This window comes from Myotis myotis, unplaced genomic scaffold (genome assembly GCF_014108235.1).
Source record: "Myotis myotis isolate mMyoMyo1 unplaced genomic scaffold, mMyoMyo1.p scaffold_m19_p_14, whole genome shotgun sequence".
Classification (NCBI taxonomy): domain Eukaryota; kingdom Metazoa; phylum Chordata; class Mammalia; order Chiroptera; family Vespertilionidae; genus Myotis; species Myotis myotis.
In genome coordinates, this window is record NW_023416318.1 from 1,267,939 (window position 1) to 1,287,221 (window position 19,283).

Genomic DNA, 19,283 nt, shown 5'->3' on the forward strand with positions numbered 1-19,283 from the left:
TAGATCTGAATTTTGATGAGCAATGCCAGCCTGCTTTCACAGAGAATTTGGCTGCCCGACTCCTTGCCCCATTCAAAGAAAGGCTACAAGGTGGCCAGGTGGAGGTGGGTCAGAAATCTTGATCTTCACTTGCACTGTCTAATCCAGTAGCCACTGGCCACATGCGGCTGTGGAGCACTTGAAGTGTGGCTAGTATGAATGTAGTTGTGATGTAAAAGTAAAACGCATGCTGGTTTTCAAAGACTTATTATGAAAAAAGAACATAAGTATCCCATTAGTAATTTTGTATATTGATGACATGTCGATTAATATTTTGGATATATTAAGTTAAATAAAAAATATTGATAAAATTTATTTCACCTGTTTCCATTCCCTTTTAATTTGGCTAATAAAAAATTTCAATTTATGGAGTCATTCCAATGGGCCCTGTAATATCTCAAGGATTTATTCTTTCTTCTTTTTTTTTCTAAATATATATTTTTTGGTTTCAGAGAGGCAGGGAGAGGGAGAGAGAGAGAGAGATAGAAACATTAAAGATGAGAGAGAATCATTGATCCGCTGCCTCCTGCATGCCCCCCGCTGGGGATCGAGCCCACAATCCAGGCATGTGCCCTTGGCCAGAATCAAACCCAGGACCCTTCAGTTTGCAGGCCCATGCTGTATCCACTGAGTCAAACTAGCTAGAGCCACACTCTCCCAGTTTCTATTAACATCTTACTTTTTTTACAATTGATGAGCTAATACTGATATATTAACAAAGTCCATAGTTTATATTCAGGTTCACTCTTTGTGTTGTACATTCTATGAGGTTTTTTAAAAATATATTTCTTTATTGGTTTCAGAGAGGAAGGGAGGAGAGAGAGATAGAAACATCAATGATGAGAGAGAACCATTGACCGGCTGCCTCCTGCACGCTCCCTACTGGGGATTGAGCCCAAAACCCAGGCATGTGCCCTTGGCCGGAATCAAACCTGGGGCCCTTCAGTCCACAGGCTGATGCTTTATCCATTGAGCCAAACCAGCTAGGGCCATTCTACGAGTTTTGACAAATGTATAATGCATATAAGTACCATGACACATTACATTATCATACAGAATAGTTTCACTTTTCTAAAAATCCCCTGTGCTCTACCTATTCAGCCTCCCTCCCTCTCCTCAATCCTTGGCAACCACTGATCTTTTTACTATTTCCATACTTATGCCAGGATTGCACAGACTTTGGATCATACAGTATGTAGTCTTTTCATATTGATTTCCTTCACTTAGCAATATGCAATTAAGTTTCCTCCATGTCTTTTCATAGCTTGACAGCTCTGTTTTGTGAAAGGGCTGTGTATGCAAAGCAGCCCCAAAAAACGAAGGAGCCGATAAGCCAAAAAAAAAAAAAAAAGGCAGACAAGTCCAGCTTGTTGGTTTGCAGCAGTTCTCAACCTGTGGGTCGCGACCCCTTTGGCAGTCGAACGACCCTTTCACAGGGGTCGCCTAAGACCATCCTGCATATCAGATATTTACATTATGATTCATAACCGTAGCAACATTACAGTTATGAAGTAGCAACAAAAATAATTTTATGGTTGGGTCACAACATGAGGAACTGTATTTAAAGGGCCAGAAGGTTGAGAACCACTGGTTTAGAGTTTGTTAGGGAACTTATATACAGAAAACAGTCTTGGGCATCAATAAGAGGAATGGATCCCCGAACCTTCCACCCCCAGATTTTAAAAGCTGTGAGAATGTGTGATGATCAAAAGGATCAGGAGCTAGGAGGCTTGGGTGCCAGGGTGAGGTAACAGAAACATCCGGGGCACCTCACCCTGAGAGAGAATTAATGGGAGTACTGTGATCAGTCCAGAGTTCTGTATTTCAGAACTCACTCAGGGGAAGGGGAGAGAGTCATGGGTTCGGGTTCACCCAGTGGTCAAGATGGCGGATTAGTTTTAAGACGGGGTTACCTATGTTCCTAACAAATTCATTTCATTTTATCGCTCCATATTCCATTGTAGGAACGTGTCACAGTTTGTGTATCTGCTCATCTATTGAAGGATGTCTTGGTTGCTTCTAAGTTTAGGCAATTATGAATAATGCTGCTATACATGTGTGTGCAAGTTTTGTGTAGCAGACATTTTCAACTCATTTGGGTAAATATCAAGAAGCACAATTGCTGGATCATATGCGAAGAGTGTGCTTAGCTTTGTCAGAAACTGCCAAATTGTCTTCCAAAGTGGCTGTATCATTTCGCATTCCCGCCAGAAGTGAAGGAGAGTTCCTGTTGCTTCACATCCTCGCGCAGCATTTCTTGTTGTCAGTGTTTTGGATGTCAACCATCCTAGCACTTACCCCATTGTTAACAATATGTTGAATCCCATTTTATTTGAAAGGACATCAAACAAACTATGGTTATTCAAACTGGCACATTTGGCTGATATTTTCCCCAAAATGAAAGGAGTGAGCCTGTTCTTTCAAGGAAAACACTAGACAGTATTTGTTGCCTTTGATAAAATGAAAACTTTCAAGTGAAAATTAAAATTCTTATCTTGAAAATTAGAACTCGTATCTGCCACTGTGAGCTGGGCAGTTTCCCAACATTTAAGAGACGCTGCTTTTGGAAAAGCTGCATAACTCAAGGAAACAGTGCTTGCCAAATGACTTTGTTTTCCAATGTTTTACTCAGGCATGATTTTACAATATCATCCTTGAGTAAAATGTCTATTTAAAGTGCAAGTTAGGCCCGGCTGATGTGGCTCAGTGGTTCAGCATCGACATATGAACCAGGAGGTCATGGTTCAATTTTGGTTGGGGCACATGCCCAGGTTGCAGGCTTGATCCCCAGTGTGGGGCATGCAGGAGGCAGCTGATCAATGATTCTCATCATTAATGCTTCTATTTCTCTCTCTCCCTTACTCAATATATATATTTAAAGTGCAAGATATACCAATGATTTTAATGTTATAGAGCAGTGGTCGGCAAACTCATTAGTCAACAGAGCCAAATATCAACAGTACAACGATTGAAATTTCTTTTGAGAGCCAAATTTTTTAAACTTAAACTATATAGGTATGTACATTGCTATTAACTTAATTAGGGTACTCCAAAGCTGGCCTTTGCTCAAAACGTCCTCAATCTAATTGAGGTACGTTCGCTGAGGTCCCAGCTCTCCCATCCACACTCAACTCGTGCATGAATCACGCGCGCCTCCCCCGCGCTGCGTATCCACGGCCAGCCTGTGCTGCGTCTCCCGTCCCCCCACTGACCGACCGAGACCCCCCACTTCTTCTAACGCTACTTCTTCAAAATAGACTTGCCCAGGTCGAAAACCGACTTCTGCACATGGGCCACGAAGTTTCAATCGCACTGTACGTGCGCGCCAGCATGTGGTATTTTGTGGAAGAGCCACACTCAAGGGGCCAAAGAGCTGCATGTGGCTTGTGAGCCGCGGTTTGCCGAACACTGTTAAGAGCATAATGTTCATTGATATGGTTTCATTTTTCACATCTGAGTAATCTTTAAAAACTACCACATGCAAGATGTGTCAAAGAAGTATATCCACATTTATCTAAAAGGCCATTAAAATGCTTTTCTCTTTAACTGGCCAGCATGGCTCAGTGGTTGAACATCGACCCATGAACCAGGAGGTCACGGTTCAATTCCTGGTCAGGGTACATGCTCAGGTTTGCAGGCATGGAGGCAGCCGATCAATGATTCACTCTCATCATTGATGTTTCTATCTCCCTCACCTTTCCTCCCTGAAATCCATTAAAAAATATTAAAAATATGCTTCTCCCTAGTCCAGCTATCTGTGAAGCCAGATTTCCCTTCTATACTTATATCTACCAATACCATTTCACAACAGATGTACTGCAGAAGCAGATATGAGAATCCAGCTGTCTTCAATTAAGACCTTACAGTAAGACAATATGAAGTACTCTTTTAAAAAAATATTTATTGTTGAAAGTATAACATAAGTCCCCCCTTTAGCTCCATTGACCTCTTCCAGCCCACTCCTGCTCCCCACCCCAGGCCTTCACCACCTTATTGTCTGTGTCTGCTGGTTATGCATACAAGTTCTTTGGTTGACCTCTTCCCACCCACCCTCCCCTGCCTTCCCTCTGAGGTTCGATAGCCTGTTCCATGCTTCTATGTCTCTGGATCTATTTTTGTTTATTGATTTATTTTGTTCCACACATCAGTGAGATCATGTGATACATATCTTTCTCTAATTGGCTTATTTCGCTTAGCATAATACTCTCTGGGTCCATACATGCTGTTGCAAAAAATAACTCTTTTTTTAAAAGAGTTCTTTAAAAAAAATTTTAAAAAAAATTAATTTCAGAGAGGAAGGGAGAGGGAGCAAGAGATAGAAACGTCAATGATGAGAGAGAATAATTGATCAGCTGCCTTCTGCACGCCCCCTACTGGGGATCAAACCTGAAACCCAGGCATGTGCCATTCACCGGATTTGAACCTGGGACCCTTCTGTCTGCAGGCTGACACTCTCTCCACTGAGCCAAATCAGCTGGGTGAGTTTTCTTTTTTACAGCTGTGTAGTATTCCATTGTGTAGATGTAGCACTGTTTTCTAATCCACTCATCTGCTGATGGGCACTTAGGCTGTTTCCAAATCTTAGCTATTGTAAGTTGTGCTGCGATGAACATAGGGGTGTATATATTCTTTCTGATTGGTGTTTCAGGTTTCTTAGGATATGTTCCTAGAAGTGGTATCATTACGTCAAATGGGAGTTCCATTTTTAATTTTTGGAGGAAATTCCATACTGTTTTCCATAATGGCTGCACCAGTCTGAATTCTGAAGTACTCTTCATGCAATTTTTGTGATAATGTACCGTTATTAACAAAAATGCTAGTTATAAAATACTTAGTGAGTTTATTCTATTTTTAATGAATCAATACAAACATTCCTCAATATGGAAAAATATAACCCACATAAATAACAGTTCTTGCCCTAACTGGTTTGGCTCAGTGGATAGAGCGTCAGCCTGCGGACTGAAGGGTCCCAGGTTCGATTCGGTCAGGGACATGTACCTTGGTTGTGGGCACATCCCCAGTAGGGGGTGTGCAGGAGGCAGCTGGTCGATGTTTCTAACTCTCTATCCCTCTCCCTTCCTCTCTGTAAAAAATCAATAAAATATATTTTTTAAAAATAACAGTTCTTTAAGATTCTCATGATAGGTAGCAGTGCAAAGGGGTGGGTCCTGAGACCAAAAAATGTGAGAACTGCTACCCAAGCCCAGGGCAGAGAGTTAAGATACTACAGTGTTGATTGGTCTCTCTAAAAACCTTCCCTGCCGCCCTCGCCGGTTTGGCTCAGTGCATAGAGCATCGGCCTGCGGACCAGAGGGTTCCCGGTTTGATTCCCGTCAAGGACTCCTCCCTGGCCCGAGCCCTGGTCGGGGCACCTGCAGGAGGCAGCCAATTGATGTCTCTCACATCGGTATTTCTCTGTCTTTCCCTCTCTCTAAAAATCAATGAGGGGGGGGAACATCCTCGGATGAGGATTATAAAAGGAAAAAAAAAAAACTTCCCTGATGGACCACGGTCTACTCACTACCCCTATTCTGCATCCCCTCGTCAGCTATGTTGTTCAGCTATGTTGTCCCGGTTTCCCCTGCAGCATTCAAGCCTCTGGTAGAATAAAGGAACTCGCATACTCTCTCAGGGCTGGGCAGCCCCTTCCAGGTGCGTCCTCAACGCAGCGGCCAACCTTTCTAGGGAAGAGTCCGACATGTTCACATCAGGGAGCACTGCGGGGACACTGCTGCCTGGAGAGGCCCAAGGAGAGCGGGGGAGGACCCAGGGAAGTTGAGGGAACACGGAGTCTTCCTCGGACTGCAAGTACAGAGGGGCCCCGGGATGTCTCAGGGGTGTCCGGGAGCATCCTCCGTCACCAGGGGAGACGAGGCCCGCCCACACCCTTTCGGGCCCGCCCCGCCTCGCTCCGCCCCGCCCCGCCTCGCTCCGCCCCGCCCCGCCTCGCTCCGCCCCAAAGGTCCCTCGCTTTGCCTTCTGCCGCCAAGCAGGGAGCCAGGATTCGCCGCTACGGCCCTTCACGACAGTGCCGGCGCTTTACGGCCGGCTGCTCCCTGCTGTCGTGTCTGGGAGGCGGGGCTTAGGGGAGCGGCCCCTCGCTCGCGGCTGGCTGCTGTGAGTGACCGACCGTAGAACTATGGCGATGTCTGCCCTGTCCTCGCGGGCCCCGCCCGGCGCAGGTAGGCTCAGAGCCCCACCCTGCGGCGGAGGGAGAGAGGGGTGCTGGTCTCGCAGTGGCGGGGACCGACGGACTGCCCTGTGGGTCCTGGGGAAGGGGCTTATAGAGAGAGGTTGCAGCCTGCAGTTTGGGGTAACGGTGACATGCGATTAGCCCTTAGGGGGCTGGAGCCTGAGAGGTCTGGGGCATTGGCGCGTCCTGGAGGAGGGGCTGCCCTGCAGGGTGTTCCAGGTAGAGATCAGCGGGAGAACCCAGGGAGGCAGAAGCCCTCCGGTTGTGGGGGCTGTGATTTGGGAAGGAGCCGATTTTAAAGCACCTCCACCCCGCACGTGCACACTCCTTCCTCCATTTATTGGTTACAGATAAAGTACAGAAAGACAAGGCTGCACAGACCACGGGCCCCGGCCAGGCCAGCCGCATGGGGAAACTCTTGGGTTTTGAGTGGGCAGATGTCTCCAGCTGGGGGAGGCTGGTGACCCTGCTGAATCGGCCAATGGATCCTGCAAGCCTGGCTGTCTTCCGTTTTCTCTTCGGTAAGTCCAGTTGCTGGGAGGGGCCCGTGTGGTTGGGGCGGGAGAGTGACAATGTGAAGGTGTTGCGAGATGGACATCTAGAAAACGTCAAGTGCCTGCTTTAGGAACTTGGAAACTGGGGTTATAGTCTGCTCCCATCATTAGCCTTTGCTTTTCTCTTGCTCCATAGAGATGCCTCGTGGATACCTGATTGCCTGCGTCAGAGGCTTATAAACTTCGGAAGTATCACTGCCTCCCAACCCTGTCTATTTCTTGGTTACTCACTTAGTGGACTTTCCTCCCTTTTTCTCACAGTGGAAGACATCAGTGTCCTGGAAGAGGTTATTTGTGGAGTTTAGGATCAAACCCAGCTTTGTCTCCTCTGATTAGCGTTAGAGGCCAGAAATGCTTTGATCTGAGGCTATAGGAAATATGGAGGCAGAGGAACAGGGATTCATTTTCCTTATGTCATGAAGTTGTTCAGTAATTACTCTAAGGACTAGACTTTAGAGCAGTGGTTCTCAACCTTCCTAATGCTGCGACCCTTTTATACAGTTCCTCATCTTGTGGTGACCCCCCCAACCATAAAATTATTTTTGTTGCTACTTCATAACTGTAATTTTGCTACTGTTATGAATCGTAATGTAAATATCTGATATGCAGGATGTATTTTCATTGTTACAAATTGAGCATAATTAAAGCATAATGATTAATCACAAAACAATATGTAATTATATATGTGTTTTCCGATGGTCTTAGGCGACCCCTGTGAAAGGGTCGTTCGACCCCCAAAGGGGTCGCGACCCACAGGTTGAGAACTGCTGCTTTAGAGAAATAGCAGACATGTTGGCTGTAACTCCCTAATCCAGAGCTTCCGCTTGGAATGGGTTATGATATGCTGAGATATTAATCCCGGTAGCCCAGTGGTTCTCAACTGAGGGCATTTTTGTTGGGGGAGAGGGGACACTTGGCAATATCCGGGAACATTTTTATTTGCCATATGTGGGGGCGGGGGGGGGTATAGGTGGCTCCTAGCATCTACATAGGAGCCAGAGATGCTGCTAATTGGACCTATGATGCACAGGATAGTCCCTCCCAGCAAATAATTAACCAGCCCCAAATGTCAATGGTCCTGAGGTTGCGAAACACTGCCTTCCCGGGAGCTGCTTCCTGATCTGAGTAGCCCCTTCTGTTTACCCCAGTGTGTTAGCCAAACACTGCTGTTTTCTGGGTATACCAGGAAGTGGGCAAGCACCATCCTTGAGCACTTTCTGTAGCCTAATGCAGTGGTTGGCAAACTGCACCTTGGCAAACCGTGGCTCGCGAGCCACATGCGGCTCTTTGGCCCCTTGAATGTGGCTCTTCCACAAAATAGCGGCTCTTCCACAAAATACCGACTTCTGCGCATGGGCCACGAAGTTTCAATGGCACTGTACGTGCACGCCCACACGTGGTATTTTGTGGAAGAGCCACACTCAAGGGGCCAAAGAGCCACATGTAGCTCGCGAGCCGCAGTTTGCCGACCATGGGCCTAATGTGACAGACCTTTGTAAATATTAACTATCAACACCTGAACAGCTTTTTGTAGCATTTTGTATGTTTCTCTCATTGAATCCTCTCTGTAACCCTGTAAAATATTATGAGCCCCCTTTTACAAATGGGGAATTGGCTTAGTGAGGTACAGTAGCTGATCACACAACTGGCATAGTGCCTACCACATAGGATGCACTCAGTAATGTTTGTTGGGTGAATGAATGAATGGTAAAGCCTGGTTAGGAGAGAATTCTCACCTTGGAGCTAGATTCAGCCAACTGTATTCAAATGTATTCTGCTGCTTCCTTTGCTGAGGTCTAATGGCCCCCTCTCCCACTGCCTTCTCAGGGCTGTTGATGGTGCTGGACATTCCCCAGGAGCGGGGGCTCAGCTCCCTGGACCGAAGATACCTGGATGGGCTGGAGGTGTGCCGCTTCCCCTTGCTGGATGTCCTGCAGCCACTGCCACTTGACTGGATGTATCTTGTCTATACCGTCATGTTTCTGGGTGAGGGAAGCTGGGAATACTGATTGGCATATCTAAAACAGAGACATACAAAGCATGAGAAAGGTCTTGGATTCCTTATTTCACTTCTGTCATGACTCATAATTTCATCTTCCTGACCTGTTGTGTCATCTGAGCTGTGACCCCATAGCTCTTTTTGAAAATATTAAAATAACATTTAATTTTGATTTAGTTGTACCTGATTATAAAATGTCTGATGACTTTTCTTAATCCCACCCACAGCCTGTCCCAGGGGAGCTGGGCCTGTGGTGATCTTTGACCTCTTAATTCTCTCCCCCACAAATCCCAGGGGCACTGGGCATGATGCTGGGCCTGTGCTACCGGATAAGCTGTGTGTTATTCCTGCTGCCGTACTGGTATGTGTTTCTCCTGGACAAGACGTCATGGAACAACCACTCCTATCTGTATGGTTTGTTAGCTTTTCAGCTGACATTCGTGGATGCAAACCGCTACTGGTATGAATCGAGGGAAAAAGAGGGGAGGGGTCGGCTGGGTCAGGATGTTTACCAGAGATAGGGGCCCCTTGAGGTCCTAGAATTTGCCCCAGCAAGAATAATTTCAGCAACGCTTTGCAAAGGTCACACTTTAATTGGGATGGATTTGGGAGGGGGAAGAGTCAGCGAGGTTGTGGCACTTGGGATGACAAAAAGCAAAATGGCTCCATTCCCACCCCTTCACTCTTTCCGTATCTCCCCAGGTGCCTTGATCTGTGCACTTCCTGTAATCTTCTTAGAGAGAAGAAGCGAAGACTAAAGCCAGACATAGCTGTTTTCAGATACTTCAAGGGTGGTCATGTGGAAGAGGGAGCGGACTTTCTCTGTGTGAGCCCAGAGGTGCAGGGTTAGAGCACAGAGTAGAAGTTGCTGTGAGGCAGTCATGTCAGAAGGAGAGGGCCCACCAGGGCTGCTCAGCAGCGCGGTCCTGGGAGGAGGTAACCTCCCCCATCTCTGGCTTAGGTGACCATCTTTCAGGGGAGGTGGAGAAGGGATCTGGAAACCAGATGGCAGGGCAGACGACCTTTAAGGATTTTTCCCATTATTAAGTGAAAAGCAAATATGAGATCTCAGTAAGATGGGTATAAGTAAAAAATCTCAAGCACTGAATTAGTGATTTATCAGTCATTAAGTTTCATTTGTTAATACACACACACAAATACTCCTTTTGTAAACCGTTAGATTCATTCAGAATGGCCAGCTGTGATCATATAGAATTAGGAGACAACTTTGGCAGAATACTCCTGAAAAAAAATTTTTTTTTTGAAGAAATACATACTACTTACCTACTGATGGATTTCCAGATACCATGCTAAACACGTTACTTTTTCCTTAGTATAACCCCATGAGGTCCATAGTGCTTTCCCCACTTCATAGATGAAGACACTAAAGCTTAAGGAAGTAAGGGTTAGGCTGAGGTCACATAGCAGCAGGAGGCACAAGTGAGAATGGAGGTCTCCTTAGCTGTAGACTCCAGTGCCCTTGACCACAGTGCCAGCTGCCTTCCCCAGCTTCTTGGCTCATTCATTGTCTTCTTGAAACTCTGCTTTGCTTCTGCCTCCCCAGAGCACATTAGTCTTAGAGCCTGCGTTTATCAGTTCTCTCCCAAGGCAGGCTGTTAGTAGGGACTCTCTGGCACGAGATCCCGGTATCCAGGTCTACAAGTGTCAGTTTGTTTTGGATATTTTTTAAAAATATATTTCTTTATTGATTTCAGAGAGGAAGGGAGAAGGAGAGAGAGATAGAAACATCAATGGTGAGAGAGAATCACCAATCGGCTGCCTCCTGCACACCCCCCACTGGGGACCGAGTCCGCAACCCAGGCTTGTGCCCTTGGCCGGAATCGAACCTGAGACGCTTCAGTCCACAGGCTGACGCTCCATCCACTGAGCCAAGCCGGCCAGGGCCTTGTTTTGGATATTGAAAAAAATTTTTTAATGTATATTTATATAAACCTCAAGCTTTTTAAACAATCCCTTAAACTCATTCTTTACTAAATTCAGTCATATTCTAGCATTGTAGTCTTTTTCCTGACTTTTTCCATTAGGACTAATTTGCTAAGTAACGAATGATAAAGACTGAACTTTTTATTGTTATAACTCACTAGTAAAATGTCCGTTATGAGTTAAAATAATCACTGTTCCAGTTTCCTCATGTAATTCTAAAGGGCCTCCAAATAGTCCAGAGGACCAGAGAGAGTATGGGAACTGTCCTGAGATAGATTATTACATTTAAAAAGGAAGGTGGAAATGTGGCTGGACTAAGACGCTCTCCTCAATCCTTACCTTACCTGGTGTAGGTCTGTGGATGGCCTGCTGAGTTCCCGGAAGCGGAATGCCCACGTGCCCCTTTGGAACTATGCCGTGCTGCGTGGCCAGGTACAAGATCTAAGGAAAGGTGTTCTCTGACAGTCACTGTCAGCATGGCCATCCCATGGCAGACTGCCCTCCACTCTGCCTCCCTAGACCTTCTCTTTCTTCCCTTTTACTGGAAGGCTAGGCTGGCTTTTCTGCTGTTTTCAAAACACTAATCTCCGGGCTATCTCACCTTGTCATGAAAGAATAGGGCTTTGTCCCTGCCAGGTTAGAATCCTCATGAGAGAGAATAATATCTATGCTTTATGACTCTCCTTGGTGCCTTATACTGTACCTGATGTTGGTAGGATGTCAATAGATACTTGCTGGATGAGTGAATATCCGAAATGAGTGAATAGAAGAATGGAACTAATCTTCCTTGGTCCCCGAACTGAGATGAAAACTTACTCTTTTCTTTCTTTTTTTAAATTTAAATTCTTTGTTGTTTAAAGTATTACATGAGTCTCCTTTTCCCCCCATTAACCTCTCCCTGGCCGCTCCCACCTCCCAGCACATGCCCTCACCCCGCTACTGTCTGTGTCCATTGGCTATGCTCATATGCATGCATGCAAGTCCTTTGGTTGGTCTCTTACCCCTTTACCCCCCGCCTTCCCTCATAGGTTGGACAGTCCGTTTGATGCTTCTGTGTCTCTGGTTCTATTTTTGTTCATCAGTTTATGCTGTTCATTATATTCCACAAATGAGTGAGATCATGTGATATTTATCTTTCTCTGACTGGCTTATTTCACTTAGCATAATGCTCTCCAGTTCTCTTTTTTTTCTTTAAACATTTGTTTTGCATTTTGTGTTTATAGATTTTCATTGTGTACTTCATTGCGGGTGTGAAAAAGCTGGATGCAGACTGGGTGGAAGGCTATTCCATGGAGAACCTGTCCCGGCACTGGCTCTTCAGTCCCTTCAAGTGAGTGGCAGTCGGGGCAGAGGCCTCACTGAGGCACAGGGACAGAGCGGGTGACTCACCGCTGTCCTGTCTGCAGTCATGGCTGCTGTTCCTACTTTGCCTGAGTTTGCAACATACTTTCCTCTGTCCACTCATCTCCCTATTCAGCAGAAGGCTCCCCCTGTGAAACTTACACTGTGGGTGGCAATGGAGGGAAATAAATTTAAAAAGAAGGGGAAAGCCCGGCCGGTGTGGCTCAGTGGTTGAGCATCAACCTATACACCAAGAGGTCTCCGGTTCAGTTCCTGGTCGGAGCCCATGCCCAGGTTGCAGGCTTGATCCCCAGTAAGGATTGTGCAGGAGGCAGCCTATTGATGATTCAATCCCATCGATGTTTCTATCTCTCTCTTCCTCTCCCTTCCTCTCTTTCTGAGATAAATACAAACATTTAAAAAAAAAAAAAGGAAGGAAGGAGAGGAAAGAGCTAGAACTAGGTGACTTGGTGAATGCGTTGGTTGCCAGCCCAGCCTCTCCAGGACTCCTCAGCCAGTGTACTGAGAAGATGGACAGTGTCCCTGCCTGACAGAACCAGTGCTACCAGCTCTTCTCAAAGCAGAAGTTCGCCTCTCTGACTTCTCTCTCCCTCCCAATTCTTCTCTCTTTTTTTACTTTGCCCTTTTTCTCTTCCCTGGTATTTCTCAGTTCCTGTAGTTCAGCGGTTCTCAACCTGTGGGTCACGACCCTTTGGGGGTCAAACGACCCTTTCACAGGGGTCGCCTAAGACCGTTGGAAAACATATTGTTTTTGTGATTAATCATTATGCTTTAATTATGTTCAATTTGTAACAATGAAAATATATCCTGCATATCAGATATTTACATTACGATTCATAACAGTAGCAAAATTACAGTTATGAAGTAGCAACGAAAATAATTTTATGGTTGGGGGTCACCACAACATGAGGAACTGTATTAAAGGGTCGCGGCATTAGGAAGGTTGAGAACCACTGCTGTAGTTTGACTTCAGATTCATATAGGTCAAACATTCACCTTTTAAAAAAATATATATTTTTTTATTGATTTCAGAGGGGAAGGAAGAGGGAGAGAGAAATAGAAACATCCATGATGAGAGAGAATCATGGATCGGCTGCCTCCTGCAAGCCCCCCACTGGGGATCAAGCCCACAACCCAGGCATGTGCCCTTGACTGGAATCGAACCTGGGACCTTTCAGTTCGAAGGCCAACGCTCTAACCACTGAGAAAACTGGCTAGGAATAGCATTCACCTTTTAAAATTTCTTGTAATTTGTAACCTCTACGAGGAGTCTCCCTGCACCAGGAGCCACACTTCTCAATCAGATTTGCCCTTGCTTCTGACAGAGGGTATGTGGAAAACAGCTGGACACCTAATGTGTGTGGAAATGTATAAGGGTTGGAAAACTTCTGGGATATCTTTGTGTAGAGTTCTACCCACCCGCTGGGGTGGCTCCTTTGGCAAGGACAGGGTAGCAGAGGTGCATTTGCTGTGAGTGTGCTGTGCCAGCCAGTGGCACAGGCTCCCCAGTGGGCGGGTGCCTGACCCTGTCCCTGGTGTCCACAGACTCGTGTTGTCTGAAGAGATGACTAGCCTTCTGGTGGTGCACTGGGGCGGACTGCTGCTTGACCTCTCAGCTGGTTTCCTGCTCTTCTTTGATGCCTCAAGATCCGTGGGCCTCCTCTTTGTGTCCTACTTCCACTGCATGAATTCCCAGCTTTTCAGCATTGGTTAGTACCCGTCGTCTGATGGGAAATAGGAAATCACAGGGAGGGACTTGCCAGAGGTGCTGTTTGGGACTAAGAGATGATGATGGGAATAGCAGCCACAGTGAGCCTGATGCAGTCACTGTGGCATGGAAATAAATTGGGAAGAGAGAATTGGGACCTCTTGGCTCAGCTAATATGCTGTATAGTAAGGAATCTCTGGGAAGTACGTATCCTTTAGTTAAGAACTTCTTTCATCATAGGTAGGATACTTGGGAGAGGTTTCTTAAGGGAAAGGGGTCAAGGGGATTACCCACATTTCCCCAAACCAAACTCCTGAAATGCTATTTTCTCCTTGCTTTTCTAGGTATGTTCCCCTATGTCATGCTGGCCAGCAGCCCTCTCTTCTGCTCCCCTGAGTGGCCTCGGAAGCTGGTATCTCACTGCCCCAAAAGGCTGCAAGAACTGCTGCCCCTCAAGGCTGCCCCTCAGCCCAGTGCTTCCTGCATGTATAAGAGGAACCGGGCCAAAGGCAGCCAGAAGCCAGGGCTGCGCCATCAGCTAGGCGCTGCCTTCACCCTGATCTACCTCCTGGAGCAGCTCTTCCTGCCCTATTCCCATTTCCTCACCCAGGTATGTGTAGGCTGGGGTTAGTGTGGAAAGTGGCAGAGTGACAGCCATAGGGAAAGAATGGGCTGGTTGTGTAGCCCTTTCTTGATAGAGGATGGGATTAGCCTAAGAACTGTTAAGCTGATTGCCTCTGCCCTGCCTTCTCAGGGCTATAACAATTGGACAAATGGGCTCTATGGCTATTCCTGGGACATGATGGTGCACTCCCGCTCCCACCAGCACGTGAAGATCACCTACCGTGATGGCCGCACTGGCGAGCTGGGCTACCTTAACCCTGGGGTGAGATTTCTGATGCTGACAATGTACTGTTCTTCAGAGCGTCCTTGAGCTTTGGGGTCTGGTTTGGTCCTAAACACAATTGTAAAATAAAACAAATTTGGGTCACTCCCCTTTCTCAGGAGCCAGGTTCAACCTTCTTTTATGTGGGTTGAAATAGGGCAGTGCCATTCACCTCCTTACACTGAGATTAGATGTAAGAAAGGTAAGTAAAACCACTAGCTCAGCAATGAAAAACTTCCCCAAAAACAAGGTCAGGTTTTTTTTCCTGGTCAAAACAACCAGATCTCTTTGTACCGTTGGCAGTGCATGACTCATCCAGGAGGTAGTACGATGAGGTGGGACTAATATGGGGGTTTGGGACAGGTATTCACACAGAGCCGGCGATGGAAGGATCATGCAGACATGCTGAAGCAATATGCCACTTGCCTGAGCCGCCTGCTTCCCAAGTACAATGTTACTGAGCCCCAGATCTACTTTGATATTTGGGTGTCCATCAATGACCGCTTCCAGCAGAGGTGGGCAAGGGGAGCCGGGAAGGGGGAAAAAGGAAGTCCAGCTCCTTTGGCCAAAATGAATAGCCCATGCTCCCGTGTTGTCTTGCTTGAAAGGCTGTCTGTCCTCTGGTGCATGTCCCTGTAGACCTGGTTGTGGGCATAGCTGATTGCTTCCAGCAGGGGGCCCCATCACCCAGAAGAAGAGGTAATATGACTTGTTCTGCTAGAACGTTAACACCATTCTCAGATGGCCACTAACCCTCATTCTTCCCAGTGCTCCAGAATCTCTTTCCCCTCTCTCTGCCTCAGACTGGTCATAACATGCTGACATGGGCTATGTTTTCTATCTGGAAACCCTGTTCCCTCTCTCTGGGAATGGTGATGAGAGAAACAGAACTGGAAATTCTGATGGGTAGGTGGCTGTGGCCTTCTTAAAACATGGTTTTCTTTCCTAAGGCTTTTTGACCCTCATGTGGACATCGTGCAGGCTGCCTGGTCCCCCTTCCAGCCGACACCTTGGCTGCAGCCACTGTTGATGGACCTGTCTCCCTGGAGGGCCAAGCTACAGGAAATCAAGAGCAGCTTGGACAACTACACTATGGTGGTCTTCATTGCAGATTTCCCTGGTATGGAGGAAAGCTAGGAGAGGCTTTGCTGTCTTTCCTCCTTGCTTCTTTGGTCAGGGACCTTGCATGTGGGGGAGAGGGGAGGGGTACTCCTAGTGGGAGGAATGTTTTTGAAATCTGAGGGGTGGTAGTGGTGAAGTGTGATGTCTGTTCTTGCTGGAAGTGAGTTCACTCATGGTGGGCATTGGAGAACTTGGTTGTCCCTGTCAGGGCTGCACCTAGAGAATTTTGTGAATGAAGACCTGGGCAACACTAGCATCCAGCTGCTGCAGGGGGAAGTGATTGTGGAGCTGGTGGCAGAACAGAAGAACCAGACTCTTCAGGAGGGAGAAAAAATGCAGGTATCTTGCTGGAATTAACAATAGCAGAAAAGTTTAGATAAATGGAGTTAATTCATTATAGACTCAAAATGTTTTACCAAAGCAATAGTGTTGTGGGGGCTCAAAAAGTACAGATTCCTGGGGCTGTGAATAGCCTCATCCAGGTTCTAGAGGTCAGTTCCTTTGGACTCCAAAACACAGTAAGAAGAAAGATGCCCGTTGGGTGGGGAGCAGGTGGTGTTAGGAGCCTGTAGGCTGACTAGGAAAAGTTCAAAGAGTGAAATATATTCATTTCTATCCCCTGCTCAGTTGCCTGCTGGCGAGTACCATAAGGTGTACACAGTGTCACCCAGTCCTTCCTGCTACATGTACATCTATGTCAACACTACGGAAGTTGCACTGGAGCAAGACCTGGCATATCTGCAAGAATTGAAAGAGAAGGTGGAGAATGGAAGTGGTGAGTAAATAAAGATTTGGGCTGAGGTAACTCCCGAGTACAAGAAGTTAGGGTTGTGAATGAGGATCTAGCCATTGAAAATTGAACTTGAAGCCTCTAGCTGGTGAAAGGGAAGTTGTAGGAGAGAGAGAATGCTCTCTCAGTGATTCCTCTTTTTGCTGACTTTGAGCAGAAACAGGGCCTCTACCCCCCGAGCTGCAGCCTCTGCTAGAAGGGGAAGTAAAAGGAGGTCCTGAGCCAACACCTCTGGTTCAGACCTTTCTTAAACGCCAGCAAAGGCTCCAGGAGATTGAACGCCGGCGAAACTCCCCTTTCCATGAACGATTCTTCCGCTTCTTGCTGCGAAAGCTCTATGTTTTTCGCCGCAGGTAAGTTTTACCCACAATACTTGTCGTTGCCATCAGATATTTGCAAGTTGGGTAACTTCTCTGATGAGAGAAAGGACATCTAGGGCTAAATAGCTTTTTACCTCCCTTCTCATCTCCCTGATTTAATGGAAGAGTAAATGTGTGTCTGACAGCTTACTGTCTTGCTCTGCCTCAGTTTACCTCCAGCCTCCCCATGGGTTATTCCTGCCCCACCCTAGAATTCTACCAGACTGTATAAAGAGTGGGGTGCCTCCAGCTGGGATATGGGGGCCCCTGCAAGGCAATTCTCATTTGTGCCTGGGTGAGAGAAGGTAGGGCCAGGTGTCCCATAAGGGCTTTGGTAGGAATTCCTATGTTGAAACAGGAGTTTGGACTGGGTGGCCTTTTTCCTCTTTTTCAGCTTCCTGATGACTTGTATCTCACTTCGAAATCTGGCATTAGGTCGCCCTTCCCTGGAGCAACTGGCCCAAGAGGTGACTTATGCAAACTTGCGACCCTTTGAGCCACTTGGAGAGTTGAATCCTTCAAACACAGATTCTTCAAATTCTAATCCTCCTGAACCAAATTCTGAGCATATCCACTCAGAGTTCTGAAGGGGGCCAGATATTGGGTACAGACGTGGGAGCAGCCAGGCACAGGACCATTACCTATGCAGTGGAGATTTGAAAAAAACGTTTACAGACATTTACATTTTTCTTCCTTGTCTATAGCTCCTTTAAATTCAGAGATGATATCTTAGAGGAAGGAGCCAAGAAAGTAAAGCAAGGATAAGATTTATCCGTCTAAGGTTTAGAGGCCAGGAGGGGGTTAAAAGCAATGTGAAAAGGTCCTACAATAAAGGGGAAAGTTAGGTTTAAAGTGACTGGCTCCTTGGGGAAAGAGATTTTATGTACCATGATGAAAATAGTAGCTAAGTATTCTCAAGTGCTTGCTACATGCACAATGCTTCACACAGTGCCTACATACCATTTAGTCCTTAATGGTCAGTAGTCTTATTTTACAGTTGGAGAAAATGACACTGAGAGGTACTATAATTTCAAAGATGTAAACCTAATAAGTAAGGGATGGATTGATGGTTTGAACCTCATGGCTGACTTAAGGTCCTTTACCCTGTCTCTTGTAATTTTGAGAATCACAATAATTCTGAAATAATGTAACTTAAAACTTGTCTTCTTAATTATAAGTATGATTAGGATGGTGATCAGGTTCTGAATGCACAAATTTTCTCTTCACTACAATTCTGGTTCCTTCTTAGTTTCTTGTATCTATGTAGCCTGTAAGTTTTTCACTAGCAGTTATGAGAGTAGTTAGGATAGCAGAAAGTTAAACTTAATAAGGAAGTTTAGATGGTTCCATTGGTATTTTTCTAAAAACAAGCTTAATATTTAGCATTATTCTAGCATTTAGTGAGAAGGTAATGTAAAGTATTAACCAAACTTGGTGAGGGATAAGGGACTGTAGGTTTGGGTATACAAGGTGATCAAAGAAACTCCTCAGGTCCATGAATATTCAAAGGACTGGCACTGGGCTAGGAAGTGAGAATGCAGTTTTAAAAAAAGAAAAGAGCTCATGGTCTGGTAACAGACTGGCAGTCCCAGTGCTTTGATAAAAGATTGCATCTGTTTTTATGGTTCTCTTCCCATGTCCCACCCCTCCTAACCCTCTTGGACAGTGGGCTCAGGGCTCTTTCCCAGGCATTTTTTTCACTGTACACACTTAGGATGATTATGTCTATTCTATGGTTTCTGGTGATGTTATGCTTAGATTTCTTTCCTGTGCCCTAGACCTATATATACCTGTCTCCACCTGGATATCCCAGAGCTTTCAAACCCTGTCCTGAACAGAACTTAGCTTCATTTCCAACTCAAGACCTGCTTTTCCTTTATTAGTGAGCTAGTGGCAGATTTGTGCACATTGAAAGGAAATTGATTAGAAGGTGGCTGGCGGGAAGGACTGGTGAGATGGGCCGGACACGCCCTGGAGCCAATCTCTGTCTTTCCCCCGCCTGCCGCACCTGGGGCAGCACCACGGCTTGAAGGGTGTCTGCGGTCACCGCAGCTTGGCAATAAACCAGATTCGGGGCTGACAGTGCCCAGCAACAACATAACCCACTGCCAAAGGTGGAATCGTGTGGCCCTGGGAGAAACTGGGTTCCCTCCTCTCTGGTTCTGGGGTGCATCACTCGAGAACCGCTGCTGCCAAGTCACCGAAGCTTGGCAGCTCCTGCATTGAGCATCTGCCCCCTGGTGGTCCGTGTGCATCATACCTACTGGCCAGTCAGATGATCGAACGGTCATTTAGCCTTTTATATATATAGATGGCAACTATATTTT

The 19,283-nt window shown here is 46.4% G+C and overlaps 1 protein-coding gene across 3 annotated transcripts; it reads left to right on the forward strand.

The window, feature by feature from the left end:
- Positions 1-6,086: 6,086 nt before the first annotated feature.
- Positions 6,087-18,151, forward strand: GGCX (gamma-glutamyl carboxylase). Of its 3 annotated transcripts, none has more exons than XM_036333950.1 (15): positions 6,087-6,221; positions 6,583-6,753; positions 8,614-8,772; positions 9,080-9,245; positions 11,083-11,161; positions 11,953-12,059; positions 13,637-13,800; positions 14,144-14,409; positions 14,554-14,685; positions 15,049-15,200; positions 15,636-15,805; positions 16,016-16,146; positions 16,435-16,582; positions 16,755-16,950; positions 17,351-18,151. In XM_036333950.1, exons 1-15 carry the CDS (start codon positions 6,179-6,181, stop codon positions 17,541-17,543), a joined length of 2,277 nt encoding a protein of 758 aa, XP_036189843.1. In that variant the 5' UTR covers positions 6,087-6,178; the 3' UTR covers positions 17,544-18,151. The 3 variants fall into 3 exon arrangements, with proteins under 3 accessions (XP_036189843.1, XP_036189844.1, XP_036189841.1); XM_036333948.1 differs by lacking the exon at positions 6,087-6,221 and adding an exon at positions 6,233-6,451; XM_036333951.1 differs by lacking the exon at positions 6,583-6,753 and having other exon boundaries at positions 6,117-6,221.
- The last annotated feature ends 1,132 nt before the right edge of the window (positions 18,152-19,283 follow it).